Consider the following 17370-nt stretch of genomic DNA (forward strand, 5'->3'; position numbering starts at 1 on the left):
ACGTTCTAAAGTATGTAAGTGAAAGATTGTATTCTTCAAAACATGAGCAGATCATATAATGCTTTAATGAAAATTGTTTTGTTTTTTTAAATTACTTGAAACAAGGTTTTTCTACAGACAAATTATGAATACAGTATGAAACCAGCCTAAAATCTACAAGCATCAATTACACTTTCTCACTTGGACACATATACATGTAGGGGGCTGCAACAATAAATCAAGAAGTCATCCATTACTAAATTAATCGAGTATGGTTTTATAAATTCTGCATATGCTTCTTAAATGTAATTTTTCCTCTGACTGTAACCTGAAGATCTTTGGTTTGGGGAAAAAAACATTTAAGAACATTGTTATTTTGATGTTTGGGGGAAATCTTTTTCCATTTTCTGCATTTAATGTACAAGACAAATTGACAGATTGAACAGTAATGAAAATAATCATTACTTGCAGCCCTTTATACATAGTACAGTATATACACTCAAATGAAATACTGTAAGCACAGTCTAAGCTTGTTTCTTTAAGCACTGGAATGTGTGTCTGATTTCTTCCTGTCAAAGCACCTTCATAAAAGGCTTTTAAAGTCCTTAGAAGAGACAAAAATCTTCCAAAGTTCAACAAAAAAATAGGATAAAAAAAGAGCACGATCCTCTAAGTACAGCAGAAAAAAAATAAGAGTGTAGACAGCATCTGCTTCACAGCTGGGGCAGTTTGTCGACCGGTGTGTCAAACTTGAAATCTGGAGGGAAAAGTTCTGCGGCACGCGGGTAGATGAGTCGGTACGACTGTCTGATTGTGACGTCTGCGACTCCAGCAATATCTCCGATTTCTGTGGAGGTTAGAGAGACAACGGTGTAATGTTTGTGCTGCAACCAATCACACTTCTGCATTTTCAGTATCAGTATCAGCATTGACCACGGAGAAGCTAGAAGGACGCCTGGCTTGTATTTCCATTTTTAAAATATTTTCAAATTAAGCCATACAACATTTGTATTGTCAAGGAAACTACTGCTGGTTCTAAAACCTCAACAGAGCAACAGTGCCACATCCTCACTCACCTTTCTGGGTCTTTTTCTCTGCAGATGCCTGGGACGCCATGTAAATGGCTGCTGCAGCCACAGAGATGGGGCTCCTGCCCGGCACCAGGTCCAGCTCCACAGCCTTCCTGGCGATGTAGGTGGCCGCCATCTGCACCTGTTTGGGCAGCCCGAGGTTTGAGCAGAAGCGGGACATGAAGTCACCCGTGGTGATGAGGTCCACGCTGGTCTCCAGTGCCTTCAGGATCAACTTGAAACATCTACCAATTTCCTTCTTGGAGATTCTGGAGACGGCGCATATCTCTGTGGATGAAATGAGCAAAATCAGGAGAGACCCAAGTTTTTGGTGTCACTACGGGGCGACGGTAGCCCAGTGGGAGAGTGAGTCCTTTCAGCTGGAAGGTTTGATTCCTGGCTCCGGTAGTCTACATGCCGATGTGTCCTTGGGTAACACAACCCCACATTGTTCTCGACGGCTGAGCTGGCAGCGGGTGAATGAGTATGTGTTGTACATAGATGTGCTGTGTGAACGGGTGAATGGCAAAACTAGTGTAAAGCAGTGGTCATCAAGACCAGAAAGGTATTATATAAATACAGACCATTCACTCTTTTCACTCTACAGTATCCCAGGTACCTAATGAAAGGGCAGTGGAGTATAATATAATAATATTATCTAATCTCTCAAAAATATTGCAGAAAATAAAAGTAGTTTGTTCTGACCTTTAAAGGTTCTTGGTACACCTTCTTGTCTGCAGGCGATGTAGAGACAGGCTGAAGCAATGGCATCGTTGGCTCGGCCCTTCAGGCTCTTCTGTTCATAAACTTGCTTGAATAAGTTGTTTGTTCTGTCCTGCAGGGCAAGAACATTTTTTAAAGCAAAGAAATTAGTTTACAACCTTCCTGAAGTCAAAGGAATTGTTTTAAGTCTTTGTCTTGAGGAAATGGAGTAGAGAAGAAGAACATGAAGAACATAAAGAGAAGCAGACTCCTGCTGTGAGGCTGCAGGAGTCTGCTTGCTCATAAAGAGGGAGAGAGAGGGTGGAGGACTGCTGCTAAACTAGCTCCGTTTATGTGCAATATGTCATTAAACTACCACCAAAATGGTGAAAATATCACTTCCAACATGTTACTACAGTGTTTACGTTAATATTCTGTACAAACAAACACTGACGAATCGCGACTTTCGCATTTTCTGGTCCACACTTGAGTGGACAGACCAGAGTGGTGAGTGAGAGGATTATATTTTTATCCCTTTACGGGGACTTTAATCACCTCAATCATGCCCACATCAAGCTGCCACCACTGCAGTACTGCATGGATTTTCGAAAGGCCAATTATAAAAATATAGTCCACAAATTTGATATTTTTCCCACATCTTTCAGCCCTGTGCTCCACCAGTGTGTGACCATACACTTCAGTGATGAACGAGATTTGCACAGAATTACCACAAACTTTGCTTTCGATTCTCTGAAAGACAAATGCGTGTGGTTTTCAGTTCTCTCTACTCTGCTGACAGACACACCTGATACTGTCTAAACTGAACCAGGTAGAGAGAATGACAGCAAAACCTTAGATATTATTAGCTTACTATGATGTTCCTTGGCAGGTTGATGCGATCTGCCATTGTGCTGATCTCTTTAAAGGCGTTGAGCATGGCCCGGTCGGAGCTGCTCATTGTCCGCCGGTTCTGGTACTTGGAGTTTCCAAACTCATCAAAACTAGCTGCACCAGTTCCCTGTGGTGGAAACCAGAAAAGATTATTTACTACAATTAGTACTTTCTTCATATTTTCAAATTGCTTTGTGCCCCCCAAACTATTGACAATAGAAAACTGTTAGTGCTCGAACAGCGGTCACTGTCTCTTACCTTGCTGATCATGGTGGTCAGGTCTCCTCCATTAAGCAGTGGATTCTGGGCGTCTCCTACTCTGGATGGGTCTTTCAGGGCTTTCTCATTTGAAAACGTCCGCCACTCTGAACCCACATCGATCACACGGTCACCTGAGGAAAAATGGTGTGAGCGTGCAGAACAGAAATAGATAAGAGACTTAAATCTGAAGAGAACTAAAAGGCGATGATAGATCTTTTAAATTTATTTCAATGTAAATTTAGCCTGAGAGAATAGTAATATCCAACAACCTCTTCAACTAAAATAAGAAAATATAACAGTATTTGACTTCTGGTTTCATTAATGTTAAAGGCTTAACCAAACAGTTTCATAAAATGTCGTCATTCTTTTTGTCAAGTTCAGCTACAGCAAATCACCTGCACATAAAAAAGTGAATTTCACCCTGCACTTTAGTTTGATTGCATTACATCCCTCTGGAATAATTTAACAGATGATGCAATAACAATCCCAATTCTCTCAACACTTTAACACTCGTCCATGTCTCAAATATAGAAACTGTGTTGATCCCTCTGTATTTTATTTTTCACCAATAAGCCTTTTTCTCAGCACTAAAGGTGGCACTCTCGTTCTACACGTCATCCTCTTCCCTCTCTTCTTCGCCACTGTCTTAGAACTCTCTCTGTGAGTGACAGGGTGCGACAAACACCCTTGTCACACCCCTGTACCGAATGTGAACAGAGCCATTATTTCTTCTTCCACTTATGAAAATATGTAGCAGAATTAAGGATAAGATATTTTAGTCTCATCAAGCCTTTTTATGCACGTCGTCATAGAGCTGTGCTGAAGTGAAGAAACAGGTGAGGCTTCATCTTGCATCAGAAAGCAGGTGGCGTCTCCCGAGTCCATGTCTGACCTGTTGTGTATCTAACCCTCTGGGGGCTCATTAGAGAACACCATCTACCTCACATTTTAAAAAAAGATTATTCTACCTGCCCTTTTCACACACGTACGTGCCTTAGCGATAAGGAACATATTGATTAATACACATTCATATCAGACTAGACCGTCAGTCAAATCACCATATTGCGAATTAATGTAATGCTGCATAAGACAGAAACTTTTTTAAAAAATAGACTTTTAGAGGTTGTTTCTCAAATACAACACTAGTGTTACGTTTACAATGCTTTAAAATCTTCTAGTACACAAGTACAGGAAACCAAAATGGAAAGGAAGGATGTGCTTATTGTACTTCTGCTGAAAGCGCTCTGATTCAGTGAGAGCATGGGTTTGTATTCACATTTACCTACGACAAGGCCGCACTCAGGGCAGATCATGTCCCCCGCTCTGTAGTCCTCCACCAGAATGGCTTCAGGGTGGTTGGGACATTGAACTCTGGGCAGAGCCAGGGCATCTCCACTAGAAGAGGAAAACATCTGTTTAATGATGGAAAAGCTAAAATTGCAGATAATGATGAGCGAAAGTAGAATACGGAGTTGTGAATGCTGAGTGCTCTCCTGATGTGGGTGTATTTATATTCTTATATTCAGTATGAGTAATCTGCTGTTGCCTTTGATCTGCATTTGATCATCTTGCCCGACTTTGATTTGCCCTATTAATTGGTTTCCTATGGCAGGAAAATATGCATGTACGAATTGTTGAAAATGGAGGAGACAGTTGTCATCGCATTCATTCATCTTCTACCGCTTTATCCTTCACATGGGAGTTATTTTTTTTAAGGTTATTCTTAATTGTTGTTAATTGTTCTTGCTAATCACCAAAATGTTAGGAAATGTCACAGTGATTTAAAGCCATTTTAAGAGTTTAAGGCATTATTTTACATTTATTGCAATAATAATAACAATATTGTGAATCGCAATAGTTTAGGTGATCATAACATTCAAAGCTGTAGCTTGTTGGGGTGTGTCAAAATATCGTCGTCCTTCCTCGTCGTAAGAGAATCGTTACACCAAGGCATATATCGATATCTATGGTAGAGTAAATAGTCCCTGCGAGTCGCTATTTGGGCAGAATTTACCTGCCGACGAAGAGGGAGAATTAAAGTTGAGTTAGATGTCTCTTCAGTCAGACAGATGATGTATCGCTATATGATTGTCTTGCAATAATACTGATCATCACAGAATCGTTGTATAGTGATATTATTGGTATCATGGACCATGTTACGCATGTCTCTTGTGATTCCCACCCCTAGTAGTTCACACAATGCTTTTTAAATCTATCAGCTCCACAAGACACTACTGTTTCTAGTGTCACACGCCAACTTGCTTTCAGGAAAAAGTCTCCATGTCCAATGTGCTTTGTTGTCTATCAGTTCACGGTTATTGTTTTAAAAAACAAAACATTACTTCATCATTACAGTAATATTGATCATCAAAGAATCGTATCATGATACTATTGGTATCATGGACCATATTTTGCACATTGTGAGGTGTCTTGTGATTTCCACCCCTAGTAATTCACACATTGCTATCACCACCACAAGACTACTGTTTCTAGTGTCACACGCCATTTATTTTTAATATCTTTGCTTAAAAATGTGTTACTGAAAATAATCTATTTGAGGCTAATAGATAAATGTATCTATTGCCTCGATTATAGTATTTTCGTATCATAATGTAACAGTACAAATCCTGGGCTCGATCAATCGTAACCAATACGTCATGATCACATAATAAAAGCATTACAGAAAACAGTGACACACCAACCATGAACCAGGTGACAATTAAACACAATTATTTTTATTTTATGTCTCGTGTTAAATTCAGCGTTTAACCACTTGACAGAAGTCCCATTAGAACAGTATACGAATGTTGAGGAAAAGGCTAAACGTAGAGCGTCCATCCGGAGCTGTAGTTTCTGTTAGCATACGTTTCCGCTTCAAACTCCATTAGCGAGACAAAGCAAAACAAGTCCACAATGCGACGTTGTCGCCGTAAAAACGATCACGAGCTGAAGCTATTGTGCGCCGGGCTTGACGCAGCTGTTGACGTCCACTTCTGGCAACATCTACCCGGCTAACTAGCTTAATAACGGCACAATACGTTGTTCGTTTTTGTGTACGAAGAATTGCGCAGGGGTTGGAGGCAAAACTGTGCCACCAGGTCCACATTTAATCATGTAGTTTGAAATCAATAATTGCGTGAGAACTAAACACGCACAAAAACAGATTTTACGTGAAGAAAAAAGTTGCTACTCACCGGCTGGTCGACGCCATGTCACTCTCCGCTCTGTACCCGTTTGTCAAAGAAACAAATGAGTGGAGCACCCATATTTATAACCTTTGAGGTCACATGTCTCCTGGAGTACGGACAGTCAAAGAGCCCAAACTAGACCAAATGCGCTTCTCCCTAAAATAAACCTTTTGTTTCATGTCCATGTATTATTTATTAAAAAGTTATTATAAATATTATTACTACTTTATTTCATATGCTCTTCATGGTTGTAACCTTGAATAACATGTAGAACAGTCATGAATTTTATCCATGAAGAACAAAGGACATTCATAGACATGCTCATTTTTTGCGTTTGGGTGTGTTGGGAATGTGGATGGGGGATGGGATGGAGAAATAACCATAATCATTTTCTGAGAAATAATATTTTTGTTAAAATGGAAAAAAGTCTCCATGACCAATGAAAAAGTGCTCTGTTGTCTATCGGTTCACAGTTATCGTTTTTTTTTTTGTTTTGTTTGTTTTTTAAAAACCAGAACATTATTTGGCAGTTAATATATTGTCCCATGGGTGTTCAAATATATAAAGATGGTTTTGTGTTGCTCTGAACACCAGGCTGCACCCAAGACAAAAGACGAACAAATAAACATAACCAGTTTCCATGGTTTCCTTATGCAAATACAGTAATAATCTAATTACAGGAATAAAAAATATCAGTGTGTTTAATTTGTTTAGTTTGTATCAGTCAATAAATCATTTTTCAGAAGGAAATTGTAATTTCAAGATCATAATTACCAGAAAAGATATGCATGTACACCCAACTAAAGTAATTCATAATTCAAACAAATATTTAAATAGTTTCATGTGTAATTGTATGCGTGTCAAGTAAAACTGTTCATATTTTGTCATGTTCTGTTGATCTGCTGTACGATGACTGGGAGATTCTGGGTTACATTAGTAATTGTGATCAGTTTAATTAACAGTTCACTTATAATGCAGAGTTTTTGCTTTCTCTGTAATTATTACAAAAACCTGCTTGAATTTTCAGACTAAATGAATTGATTAGATAGAGATTAGATATTAGATAAATAATTATTACAAACACTTGTAATAGAGGTATACTGTATATAAAGAATAAACAAAAACAAAGTAACATAATTTTTGTTTCCTCATACACTGGAGCACAAAAGCACAACAGGCTGAAACAAGACTGATTCTTAAATGTTTTTATTATTATTATTATTATTATTATTATTATTTATTTTTTAAACAAAATGTGTGCAACTTGTTAACAGACATTTTCATAATAGGAAAATAATAAGCTTTATTGCTTCAGCATTGTTATTGACAGCCAAGTGCTTCACAAACAAATAACATTTGAAAAGAAAGACACTGTTCTACTTCTGAAACAGTGACAACACTTATAATGCAACAGCATATGTGTCAGTTGACCTCAAGTGCATCAAAACAACAGCAGGTGGAGCTAGATAAAAAGAGAGGACAGGGTTTGAAAAATATTTGAGTTGCATTTGTCCGGCAGCAACACTCACTGCTTCAGGAGGAATGACAACACAGATTAGATTTTATAGAAGAACTCAGTGCCTGTCTGGGGGTGGCACCACAACCCAACTAATAAAGAAAACAGGACGGTTGAAAATGCTGACTCAGTAGGATACACTTCATACTATAAATCAATTCCCAACAGTAGTCCAGTTAAACAGAACATTAGAGGTACAACTGTAGCTTTATAATAGTTATAGTTGTTAATAATGTATGTATATATACATATACACATACACATATATATATTAACAGAAGCTACTGCTACCTTATTACCTCTTTGATTTAGATATTTCACTGACAGCTGCTTTAAACCTCCATATTAAATAATTTATAACTCACTGTCTAATTCTCCACATACTGAGCTGGTTGCCAGGGGAAGCCGGGGCCCCTCAGCTGTCTGTCCCATAACCATTAACACATTCAGGAAACCCAATAAGTTTCAACCACTGTACCTATACTATCCACCACTATGACAACAACAGCAACAACATCAGCCCACTTCACGTCCTGTTTCCTCACTTGCACCACAACGACTATAACCACAGACAGAACGGAGCAACACTGGCATGATTGTGTGGTTCATAGTTAGGGTCATTAAAGGTCAATGCACACATTTACACCATTTAAACACTTAATTATTAATATACTGGGAACAAAAAACTGTCTTTGTTTTTTAAGGGGTCCATTAGTTATTAAAAGTCTCCTCTCAAAGCAGGCCTTTGGTTCCATGGCAGACACAAGAATCTTAATCTAAATATTTATTTTTATATTATTTTGTCTATTATTTTGTCTCAGGCACCAAAGCAAATTCCTCATATGTTTATTAAATACTTGGCAATAAAACTGCTTTATCCAGACTAGATTAGAACTTACAGTAAATGGTCATGTCTGCATGTGTTATGGGCTGTGTGTGTGTGTCTGTCTTTCCCTTTTTTCTTCCTTACATTCAAAGTACATGAGCAGCGTGAGCAGGAGAGCAGGCTGCCAGTACCAGCAGCCAGCAGCCCAGGACCGGTTGAAACCTGTATGCAGTTGCAAGTGAAGAGACACTTCCTCCACCCAGTGCATCATAAGAGCTCACAGTGATGCACAAGCTCAGCACACAGGGTCCTATTGACTGTTGAGTTTGTCAATAGCAGTCATACACGCTGTACAAAGAAAGTACAAACATTGTTGCCTTAATGGGGGGTTGTGTGCTTTGTTTGGATTAAAAGTAACACTGTTGTTGCGCTGTGACAGATATTTGCTTTGTGGACAAAAGGCACACTTGAGAAGTCTTTAGTATAGCAAAGTCAGCAAAGTTATTTCAACAAACACAAAAGACAGTTTGCGGTGTCTTGACACTGAAACAAAGAGGGGGAAGCTGGTGCTGCGTTCAGGGCACGTTGGAAAGATGGAAGTTTACATTTAATCATATCCACTTCTAGTTATTTTTAGGGTTAGGGTCTGTATACAGTTAATTTGTTATTCAATCGTTAGAAGGTCACAGCATTTATTATAGGCAACACTTTGTTGGCTTTATTTAGTTGGTTTAATCTAATCTTGTTACAGCAATCAGCCATCACATACACAACCACATACAGAAACTGAAGCAGTTCAGTTCAGTATTGTTTCATGCGGTCATATCAAAGTGACTCTGATAAAAGTCAGCCATGTTTATGACACCAGATGCTGAAAACCCTTTTCACGTCTGGAGAGCAATCATTAAATAAAGTTTTCTGGGGAATCAGGCAGACGCTAGTCCCACTGCCTTGTAAAAACATTTACAAAAGGTCCTTTATTCACACTGCACAGGACTTGTTGTTCTTTTAACCGTGTTTTGTATTTTACTCTATCCATCTATCTATCTATCAATCTATCTACGGGTGCAGGTAAGCAGGTCATTGGTGAAAGGTACACCAGTCATCAAATCATATGATTGATCGTGTTTATTACAGTGTTTCCACATACAGATTTTTTTCCAGACAACTTAATTTACTGAATATATTAACAAATAGAATTTAAAAAAATTGTTTTAGAAACCAAGTGTGGACTAAAACATGGCAGAAGTAAGATATCAGTTGAGAATTAACCAGTAGTTAACTTGAGAAAATCTGCTTAAAGTGTGCTTCATGTATAAATGTCTTCATTTAAGTGCTGAGAATGTCTCTCCACGTTTCAAACACAAGTTTGTTGGGTTCTGGGAAGTTATTCAATATCGCAGCCACTGCAGAGGCGTTGAAGAGACACATGCGGCTCGAGAGCCACAGGTTGCAGACCCCTGTTATGGACTGTTATCAGAATATATACAGTATGGGCTTGATATTTACAGTATTTAATGTTTTATTTTTGTCTATTTTGCTTGTTTGTTTTTTTCTTTTGTTGTTTTAAAAATCCCACGCTGTTAACATTGACTGAAGGTAAAAACTTCATCAGACTGTGTAAGTTTTCTGTCTTGTGCTTTTCGCCAACAGGCCGTGAAGGCGGCATTAGATAAGCTGGCGGGCGGTGTCTTTGAGAACTGGCCGTCGTGTCATCCTCCAATGAAAAGCGTCGATCTCAGCCACAGCAGTAGCAGAAGCAGCGGTCCGTCCGTGCGGCTCCATATTGGATACGGCTCTCCTCCACATTCGCACTGTTGGTCTCCTAATGCGCATGCTACTAAAACGGCCCCACTCTGCTCCGCGGTGTCAGGTGTGAGGGATGTGACCGACATAAAAACATGCTCTCCGCGGTGGCTATGTTCCTCAAACCAGCGCCATCCTGCCAGTTTCTCACAGGGCGGAGAAATTAGGTTGGAGTGGAGGCGCACCTGAAGAGCGGGGGCAAGAAGTGGCATGCGACCAGAGGAAGACATAAGTGGATTGAGATAAACCAACTGAGGCAGTGAGTATATTTCTGCTGTTATGTCTATGTTTTTAAATAAGCGGTCACAAGTCAAGTGACCACCCGTAACTTGGCTGGTTTGTTCCCGCGTGATAGTGGTCCAGTTACTTGTCACCTGGCGTGAATGTTTAACAGCATGATTCTCAGTTTTCTAATGTTTCAACAGGTCACCTGACCTGAACCAGTGGTGCACCAACTCACACCGTCCACAAACTTACTGTGATAACAAATCAGCAGGGGCTGACCTATTTAATATTCCTTAGTCAAATTATGACACTCTCACAAACTTGTTTGTAGTTGCTCTAATAGTTTCTAAAAAAAATATTATTTAATTTGAAGGTTTAGGTTTTTTTTTGATGAACTGTTTTATGTATTTCCATGTATTATGTATTTATTTATTTAAGTAGTTTATTTAATTTATTTTAAAGTATATACAATGCATACACAGAATGCAAAAAATCAGTGAGACTGACCACAAATGAAACAATTCTGTATATCATTTTTTGTTATTTAATTGTTTTGTTTTTATCAGATGGAGGAAGAAGAAGAACAAAGCTTCACATTTTTGGCCACCCTGACTTTTAATGACTGGGCATCAGCCATAGAAAAACCTGTGTTAGTCAACTTATTCTAATAATTCCATTTAAATAGCAATAATACTTTTTTGTATAGTGGCTTTATGAAAATGCTCAAAAACACCTTACATCAATACAAAACAAAGTATAAAATCATATCAAATACACACATACAAATACAACATTGAAATACACACACAGAAGAAATCAGTCAGATATTTCATCATTTACCTACAGAAATGTGTCATTTCCTGTCTGCCTGCTAACACAGCTCCTTTCTCCACATGGCCAATCTGGAGCATATATATACCAACTTGCTTTACACAAACCTTCTAAGTCTACATTTGAATGTATTTAACAGAAACGGAGTACACTGGACTCCTGTGACTCTGCTGCCAGTTCCTGCCTCCATGGCACCAGGCTCCACCCTCTCCTGGAAGCCCCTCCCCCCACCACAAAGCCTTTTATCCCTCCAATCCCAGACAGCTGTAGGCAGCAGGCGTGTTCCTTTGTCCCATTCTCGTAAATGCGGTATTGGAGAAATGCTCTTGACACGGCCTAACATTTCCTTTTGGAGTCGTCAAAAAGTCACACATTTTGGCCTTTATCCAGAATCTGCACACTTATATATCCAGAAGGTTAAAGGTTACATCCTACACTGGGATGTTTGATGTTCTGCACCACTTCTCCATTTTTCATTATTCAATACAATGAGTCAGGAACAGGGAAAGAAACTGAAAACTGACCTGCTGTGAGGCACTCCTTCTCACTGTCGGCCCGGCAATATCCAGAATAATCCAGATATAATAATCAAATCTAACCACCTCTATCGGCCTCTTCATGAAGAAGGAAAATCACAGGTATTATTAATTACAAATAAAATGACTTGTCATAGTAAACCTGTGGCAGTGTTTCTGTCTGCACACCTGGGAAACCTGTTACTGTATAACACGTGTGCATACAATAATATACTTGAGTTAAACATAGTGCAACACTGGAAAATAAGTTTAACTAAGTGAAACTCGTATTTCCCAGAATGAGTCAGAACAGTTGGTGGACTAACTCTGTCCCAGGAACAACAGGTTGTACGTAGTAAGTCTTAATTTAGTACCGTTTAAGCTCACCATATTTTTGAAGCACTACTGAATGAAAGTAGACAGGAAACTGAGAGGGAATTGAGAGTGCACAAAAATATGTTAAAGATATGATCAAAATATGATGCGCATTTCCACTCTGCGGTGCCTTCCCTTCACACTCGCACCTTGTAGAGCTGCAGGTCAAATGTGACGTGGGGAAAATGTGTAATTTACATTGATATGCAATAATTATTTAACTTTATGATAGATTTGAAATGTGGTGGATCTTTTACCACATGGCATACTCCAATATAACGGTTAAGTATAAAGTTTAGGTCAGATATGCTGTGTAATGTATCTCCTAAAATGCAGTCTTTGTGATTTGCTATTGAAACTATTTCAAATTGTTCAGCGCTGGTTGAATGTGGCACTACAGCAGCTTTAGCAGGGAGTATGATGTGCCTCTCTGTTTTGGATTTCCCTCTAAAAAAATTAAACTTCCTAGTGTTGGCATGTGCTTTAAAGAGAAGAGTTGTTGTTTTTGAAGCTTCTTTCCTGAAACTCATAGCTAAAGGGACCAGTGTGATAATGTTTGAAGTTTGAAATTTGAAATCTACAGTATAACAGTGAATCTTGAACTGACTTTTGACTTTAAAAAAACCCCGATGTCACTGAAATATTAGAGAGTTTGCCCAAATTGTTCAGATTGCTTTTTTGTTTGAAAATGATTTAAATAATGAATTGAGTCAGTCCTTTGCGTGTACTTCTATCATAACACACCAGTGCTTTACCTTAATTGATTCTCCGTGTGTTGCAGCGATGTTCACACTCACCGAGGTTGCGTCTTTGAATGACATTCAGCCAACGTACCGCATCCTAAAGCCATGGTGGGACGTCTTCATGGACTACTTGGGGCTGGTCATGCTCATGCTGTCCATATTCGCCATGACCATGCAGATCACCAAGGACCAGGTGGCATGCCTTCCTTGTTTGGAGGACCCTGACGAGGCCTCAGGACCTAAACCTAACTCCATCCCCCAGCAGCCCACACACCAAGCAGCCACATCTGCAGCCACTGGGGCTCCGGTGTTAACCACAATCCCGCACATCTCCAAGGATTTACCGGACGAGGCTGTTCGCGAGATCCACATCACTCACCAACACACTGCAGTGGTGGCAGAGAAATATGTCAATCAACCTCAGCCGACAGGAGTCAGGACCAATCTGGACTATCAACAATATATCTTTGTCAACCAAATGTGTTACCATGTTGCCTTGCCCTGGTACTCCAAGTACTTTCCATACCTGACTCTCATCCACACACTTGTTCTTATGGTCAGTAGCAACTTCTGGTTCAAATACCCCAAAACGAGCTCAAAGATTGAGCATTTTGTTTCTATTCTGGGACGATGTTTCGAGTCTCCCTGGACTACTAAGGCTTTGTCTGAAACTGCTTGTGAGGACTCGGAGGAGAACAAGCAGAGGCTGACCAGCACCACTTCAGCACCAAAACATGTGTCTTCAGAGGGGAAGGATGAAAGCACGGGCGTCAACTCATCCACTCCCATGCTTGGTGTGAAGTTCTCTGCAGATAAACCCATCGCAGAGGCCCCGAGCAGTATGACAATCCTGGACAAAAAAGATGGGGAGCAGGCAAAAGCCTTGTTTGAGAAAGTGAGAAAATTCAGAGCTCACGTGGAAGACAGTGATTTCATCTACAAGCTTTATGTTGCTCAGACTGTTGTCAAAACTGTTAAGTTTATCTTGATATTATCTTACACCTCAACCTTTATGGCTAAGATTAACTTTAGGCATAACTGTGAACCTGATATTAAACAGCTAACGGGATACAAAAAGTTTTTCTGTACGCACAACATGGCTTTCATGCTTAACAAGCTGCTTATTAGCTACATGGCTTTGATTCTGATCTATGGGATGGCGTGCTTGTACTCTCTCTTCTGGGTGTTTCGACGACCTCTGAAAGAATACTCATTTGAGAAGGTTAGGGAGGAGAGCAGCTTTAGTGACATTCCTGATGTCAAAAATGACTTTGCATTCCTTTTACACATGGTTGACCAGTATGACCAACTCTACTCCAAGCGCTTTGGCGTCTTCTTGTCTGAGGTCAGTGAAAACAAGCTGAGGGAGATCAGCCTCAATCATGAGTGGACCTTTGAAAAACTACGGCAGCTTGTGACCCGTAATTCACAGGACCAACTGGAGCTTCACCTTTTCATGCTCTCTGGACTCCCGAATGCAGTGTTTGACCTCACAGACTTAGAAGTGCTTAAACTGGAGCTGATTCCTGAGGTGAGGTTCTCGGCCAAAGTCTCCCAAATGACCAGCCTGCAGGAGCTGCATCTCTGCCACTGTCCTGCGAAAGTAGAGCAGACAGGTTTTGCTTTCCTCCGTGACCATCTTCGCTGTCTTCATGTGAAGTTCACTGATGTTGCCGAGATCCCGGCTTGGGTGTACATGCTAAGGAGTTTGAGGGAGCTCAACCTTATTGGCAACTTGAGCTCTGAAAATAACAAAATGATCGGTCTCGAGTCCATGCGTGATTTGCGACATTTAAAGACACTATGCCTGAAGAGCAACCTGTCTAAAATGCCCACAAACATCACAGAGCTTTCACCACATTTGATAAAACTAGTCGTGCACAATGATGGCACAAAACTGCTGGTGCTAAATAGTTTGAAAAAGATGACAAGTATAATTGAACTGGAGCTACACAGCTGTGAACTAGAGAGGATCCCCCATGCTATTTTCAGTCTGATCAACTTACAGGAGCTTGACCTGAAATCGAACAACATTCGAACCATAGAGGAGATCATCAGCTTCCAGCACCTCAAGAGGCTGACGTGCCTCAAACTGTGGCACAACAAAATAATCTCCATTCCATCCTCCATCGGCCAGGTCAGGTCTCTGGAGTCTCTCCACCTCTCACACAATAAACTGGAGTCCCTGCCTCCAGCTTTGTTCACTCTACCTAAACTGCGGCACTTGGATGTTGGCCATAACTCCATCACAGTGCTCCCTCCTGATGTTGGCCTCCTCCAAAACCTCCAGCACTTAGCCATCAACTCCAACAAGCTGGAGGTGCTGCCCAAGCCTCTCTTCAGATGCACCAAGCTGAAGGTGCTGTGTCTGGGGCACAACGCACTCACCGTGCTCCCAGAGAGTGTGGGTCAGCTGGTGCAGCTCACTCAACTGGAGCTGAGGGGAAACTGTCTTGACAGACTGCCGCCCCTGCTTGGAAACTGCCGCCTGCTGCGTAAACATGGCCTGGTTGTGGAGGATCACCTCTTTGACGCGCTGCCTGTGGAAGTGAAGGAGAGCATCAGCCGAGAGACCAACGTGTCCTTTACAAGTGGCTTGTAGCACAAAACGCAGCAAACACACACACAGGCCTGCAGCTCTGCGGGATCACAACAGGCTTGTACTATAATGGATGGAAAATATGTTTTATTATATAACAAAAACCAATGAATTGTCTTGATTGTTTTAATGGGTTTTATTTACATGTATGTATAAACCAACAAGATTTTTATTTTATTGTTATTATTATTATTTGTTTTGTCGTGTAAGAATCTAATTTAGCAATTTGTTTTGGCATTTAGCTTTTTCATAGAATAAAAATAAAACTTTGGAAATCTAGTTCCTCTATAGACCAAAACTGTTTGCTCTGGTGACACAGTATGTAGAGATTTCATGGTTTTAGGTACTCAGGTGTAATTGTTACCATGGGGAACAATCTTTTGCCTTAACTGCTGCTATTTTTATGGAGAATACTTTCACAAACTTCAGGCCAAATAGAAATATTTAATTTTTTCCATGTCATTGGTTTTTTTTAAAAAAAAAACCAAAACATACATTATCCATCTGTATGGTGTGGAAGCAGACATGGTGATGCTCCTTTTTTTGGTATTATTTAATATTTTGTTTTATAACTAGCAGGATAATCTCAAAGTTGTAAAACTCAGGTGGAGACTAAGCACCAGAAATGAACTTTTACCTTACCATTGTAGAGATTGCATACCAAGGCCTATAACAATTCATTTGCACAATGAGAACACAATTATTTGAAGACCAATGAATAATCTTTGTGATAACATGGTCAAAGACCAATGTGAGCAGATAAAAGGGAAATCTGTTGACTGCCTTTTCTTAAATCATGCTTTAGAATTTAGAAATGTGTGATGAAACTGCTCACAGGTATTCCTGATTATCCTGCATGTCAGAGTCACGTTTTGACAATAAGAATGTCTGCCTTCATTTTTTTTTTCTCACTGTATTTCTGTGCAAGCCTACTGTATCTATGTGTTTCTCTGAGCTGATGTACCAGCTTGGTAGTCCCTTGTTCAAAGTTCACAACTTTATGGCACAATAAAACAAGATTTTAGATGAATGTCTCATCATTATTGTTCCACTTCATGTGCAATGAATCCTACAGCAGTCAGAAAACTGAAACAGAACTCTTTTCTCTATTGTCCCAAACTTTCCTTTTTACTGCCTATAAAACGGTGGTGTTTTCTTTCCCAAGTTTTCCCAAGTAGGACTAAAATGGATAAGTTTACTCTGACCTCAGCTTTCACTCCAGCCAGTACACACAAGGTGTGTCCAGTGTGTCCAGTTTTCTGGTATTCAAGACATGTCTTTGTCGTCCTGATATGAGAAGCTGAACCCACATGATCCATAATTTTTTGCACCATATGTCTTGTATTAAAATGACAAAGACTTGACTTCATCCAAATGTAATATAACCTTCAAGTTGGAAAGGAAACTCATGATGATTTTCTGCAAACCAGCCGATTGTGTGAGTGAGTCCCTGTTTGGCAGGAAAAATGACCTTATTGTGTCTGTGTAGACTGACAAGGTCATAGAGGTTAATCTCTGCTCAACAGAGTTCAACTAACAGTCTCACAGAAATACTGTCCTGAGAATTCACATCATGTGGTGGACGACCTTGAAAGATCCTATCCTGGCTCCACAGGCATCTCTACATACCACAACTTATTTTGTCTAACGATGTTAACTTTGTGGAAACTAACTGAACATGCCTCCGTAGTCCTCTGCAGAACACATGTTAGAACTAACACTTAATCCACAACATCTGTGCTCGCTGCTTCAGGAATAATTCAAGATCAATCCACTGGAAGAGCTCAGGGTAAAAAGTATTCTATTGACATGAGGAATATGCTAATTTACATGTACACAAGTT

At 39.9% G+C, this 17370-nt stretch overlaps 2 protein-coding genes across 3 annotated transcripts; one reads left to right on the forward strand and one right to left on the reverse strand.

Moving 5' to 3' along the window:
• Nucleotides 1-45: 45 nt before the first annotated feature.
• On the reverse strand, nucleotides 46-6170 carry gtf2b (general transcription factor IIB). Its single transcript, XM_044038266.1, has 7 exons — nucleotides 6098-6170; nucleotides 4186-4298; nucleotides 2901-3034; nucleotides 2623-2769; nucleotides 1755-1884; nucleotides 1056-1337; nucleotides 46-826 (listed from the first exon to the last, which is right to left on the reverse strand). Exons 1-7 carry the CDS (start codon nucleotides 6112-6114, stop codon nucleotides 693-695), a joined length of 957 nt encoding a protein of 318 aa, XP_043894201.1. The 5' UTR covers nucleotides 6115-6170; the 3' UTR covers nucleotides 46-692.
• A 3997-nt stretch (nucleotides 6171-10167) lies between these two features.
• lrrc8da (leucine rich repeat containing 8 VRAC subunit Da) lies at nucleotides 10168-16557 on the forward strand. 2 transcript variants are annotated; one of them, XM_044038094.1, is made up of 2 exons: nucleotides 10168-10498; nucleotides 12967-16557. In XM_044038094.1, the coding sequence occupies exon 2, from the start codon at nucleotides 12969-12971 to the stop codon at nucleotides 15528-15530; it is 2562 nt and encodes an 853-aa protein (XP_043894029.1). In that variant the 5' UTR covers nucleotides 10168-10498; nucleotides 12967-12968; the 3' UTR covers nucleotides 15531-16557. The 2 variants fall into 2 exon arrangements, with proteins under 2 accessions (XP_043894029.1, XP_043894037.1); XM_044038102.1 differs by lacking the exon at nucleotides 10168-10498 and adding an exon at nucleotides 10920-11933.
• Nucleotides 16558-17370: the final 813 nt, after the last annotated feature.

This window comes from Solea senegalensis, linkage group LG1 (genome assembly GCF_019176455.1).
Source record: "Solea senegalensis isolate Sse05_10M linkage group LG1, IFAPA_SoseM_1, whole genome shotgun sequence".
Taxonomy (NCBI): domain Eukaryota; kingdom Metazoa; phylum Chordata; class Actinopteri; order Pleuronectiformes; family Soleidae; genus Solea; species Solea senegalensis.

Bases quoted from the DNA above. Each gene is read 5' to 3' on its own strand.
- gtf2b (XM_044038266.1), bottom strand. The intron at 3,035-4,185 runs GTAAATGTGAAT...ATTTTTCCTCAG, and splicing joins TGAGTGCGGCCTTGTCGTAG to GTGACCGTGTGATCGATGTG. The intron at 1,338-1,754 runs GTCAGAACAAAC...TTTCATCCACAG, and splicing joins TGTACCAAGAACCTTTAAAG to AGATATGCGCCGTCTCCAGA.
- lrrc8da (XM_044038094.1), top strand. From the start codon at position 12,969: ATGTTCACACTCACCGAGGTTGCGTCTTTGAATGACATTCAGCCAACG.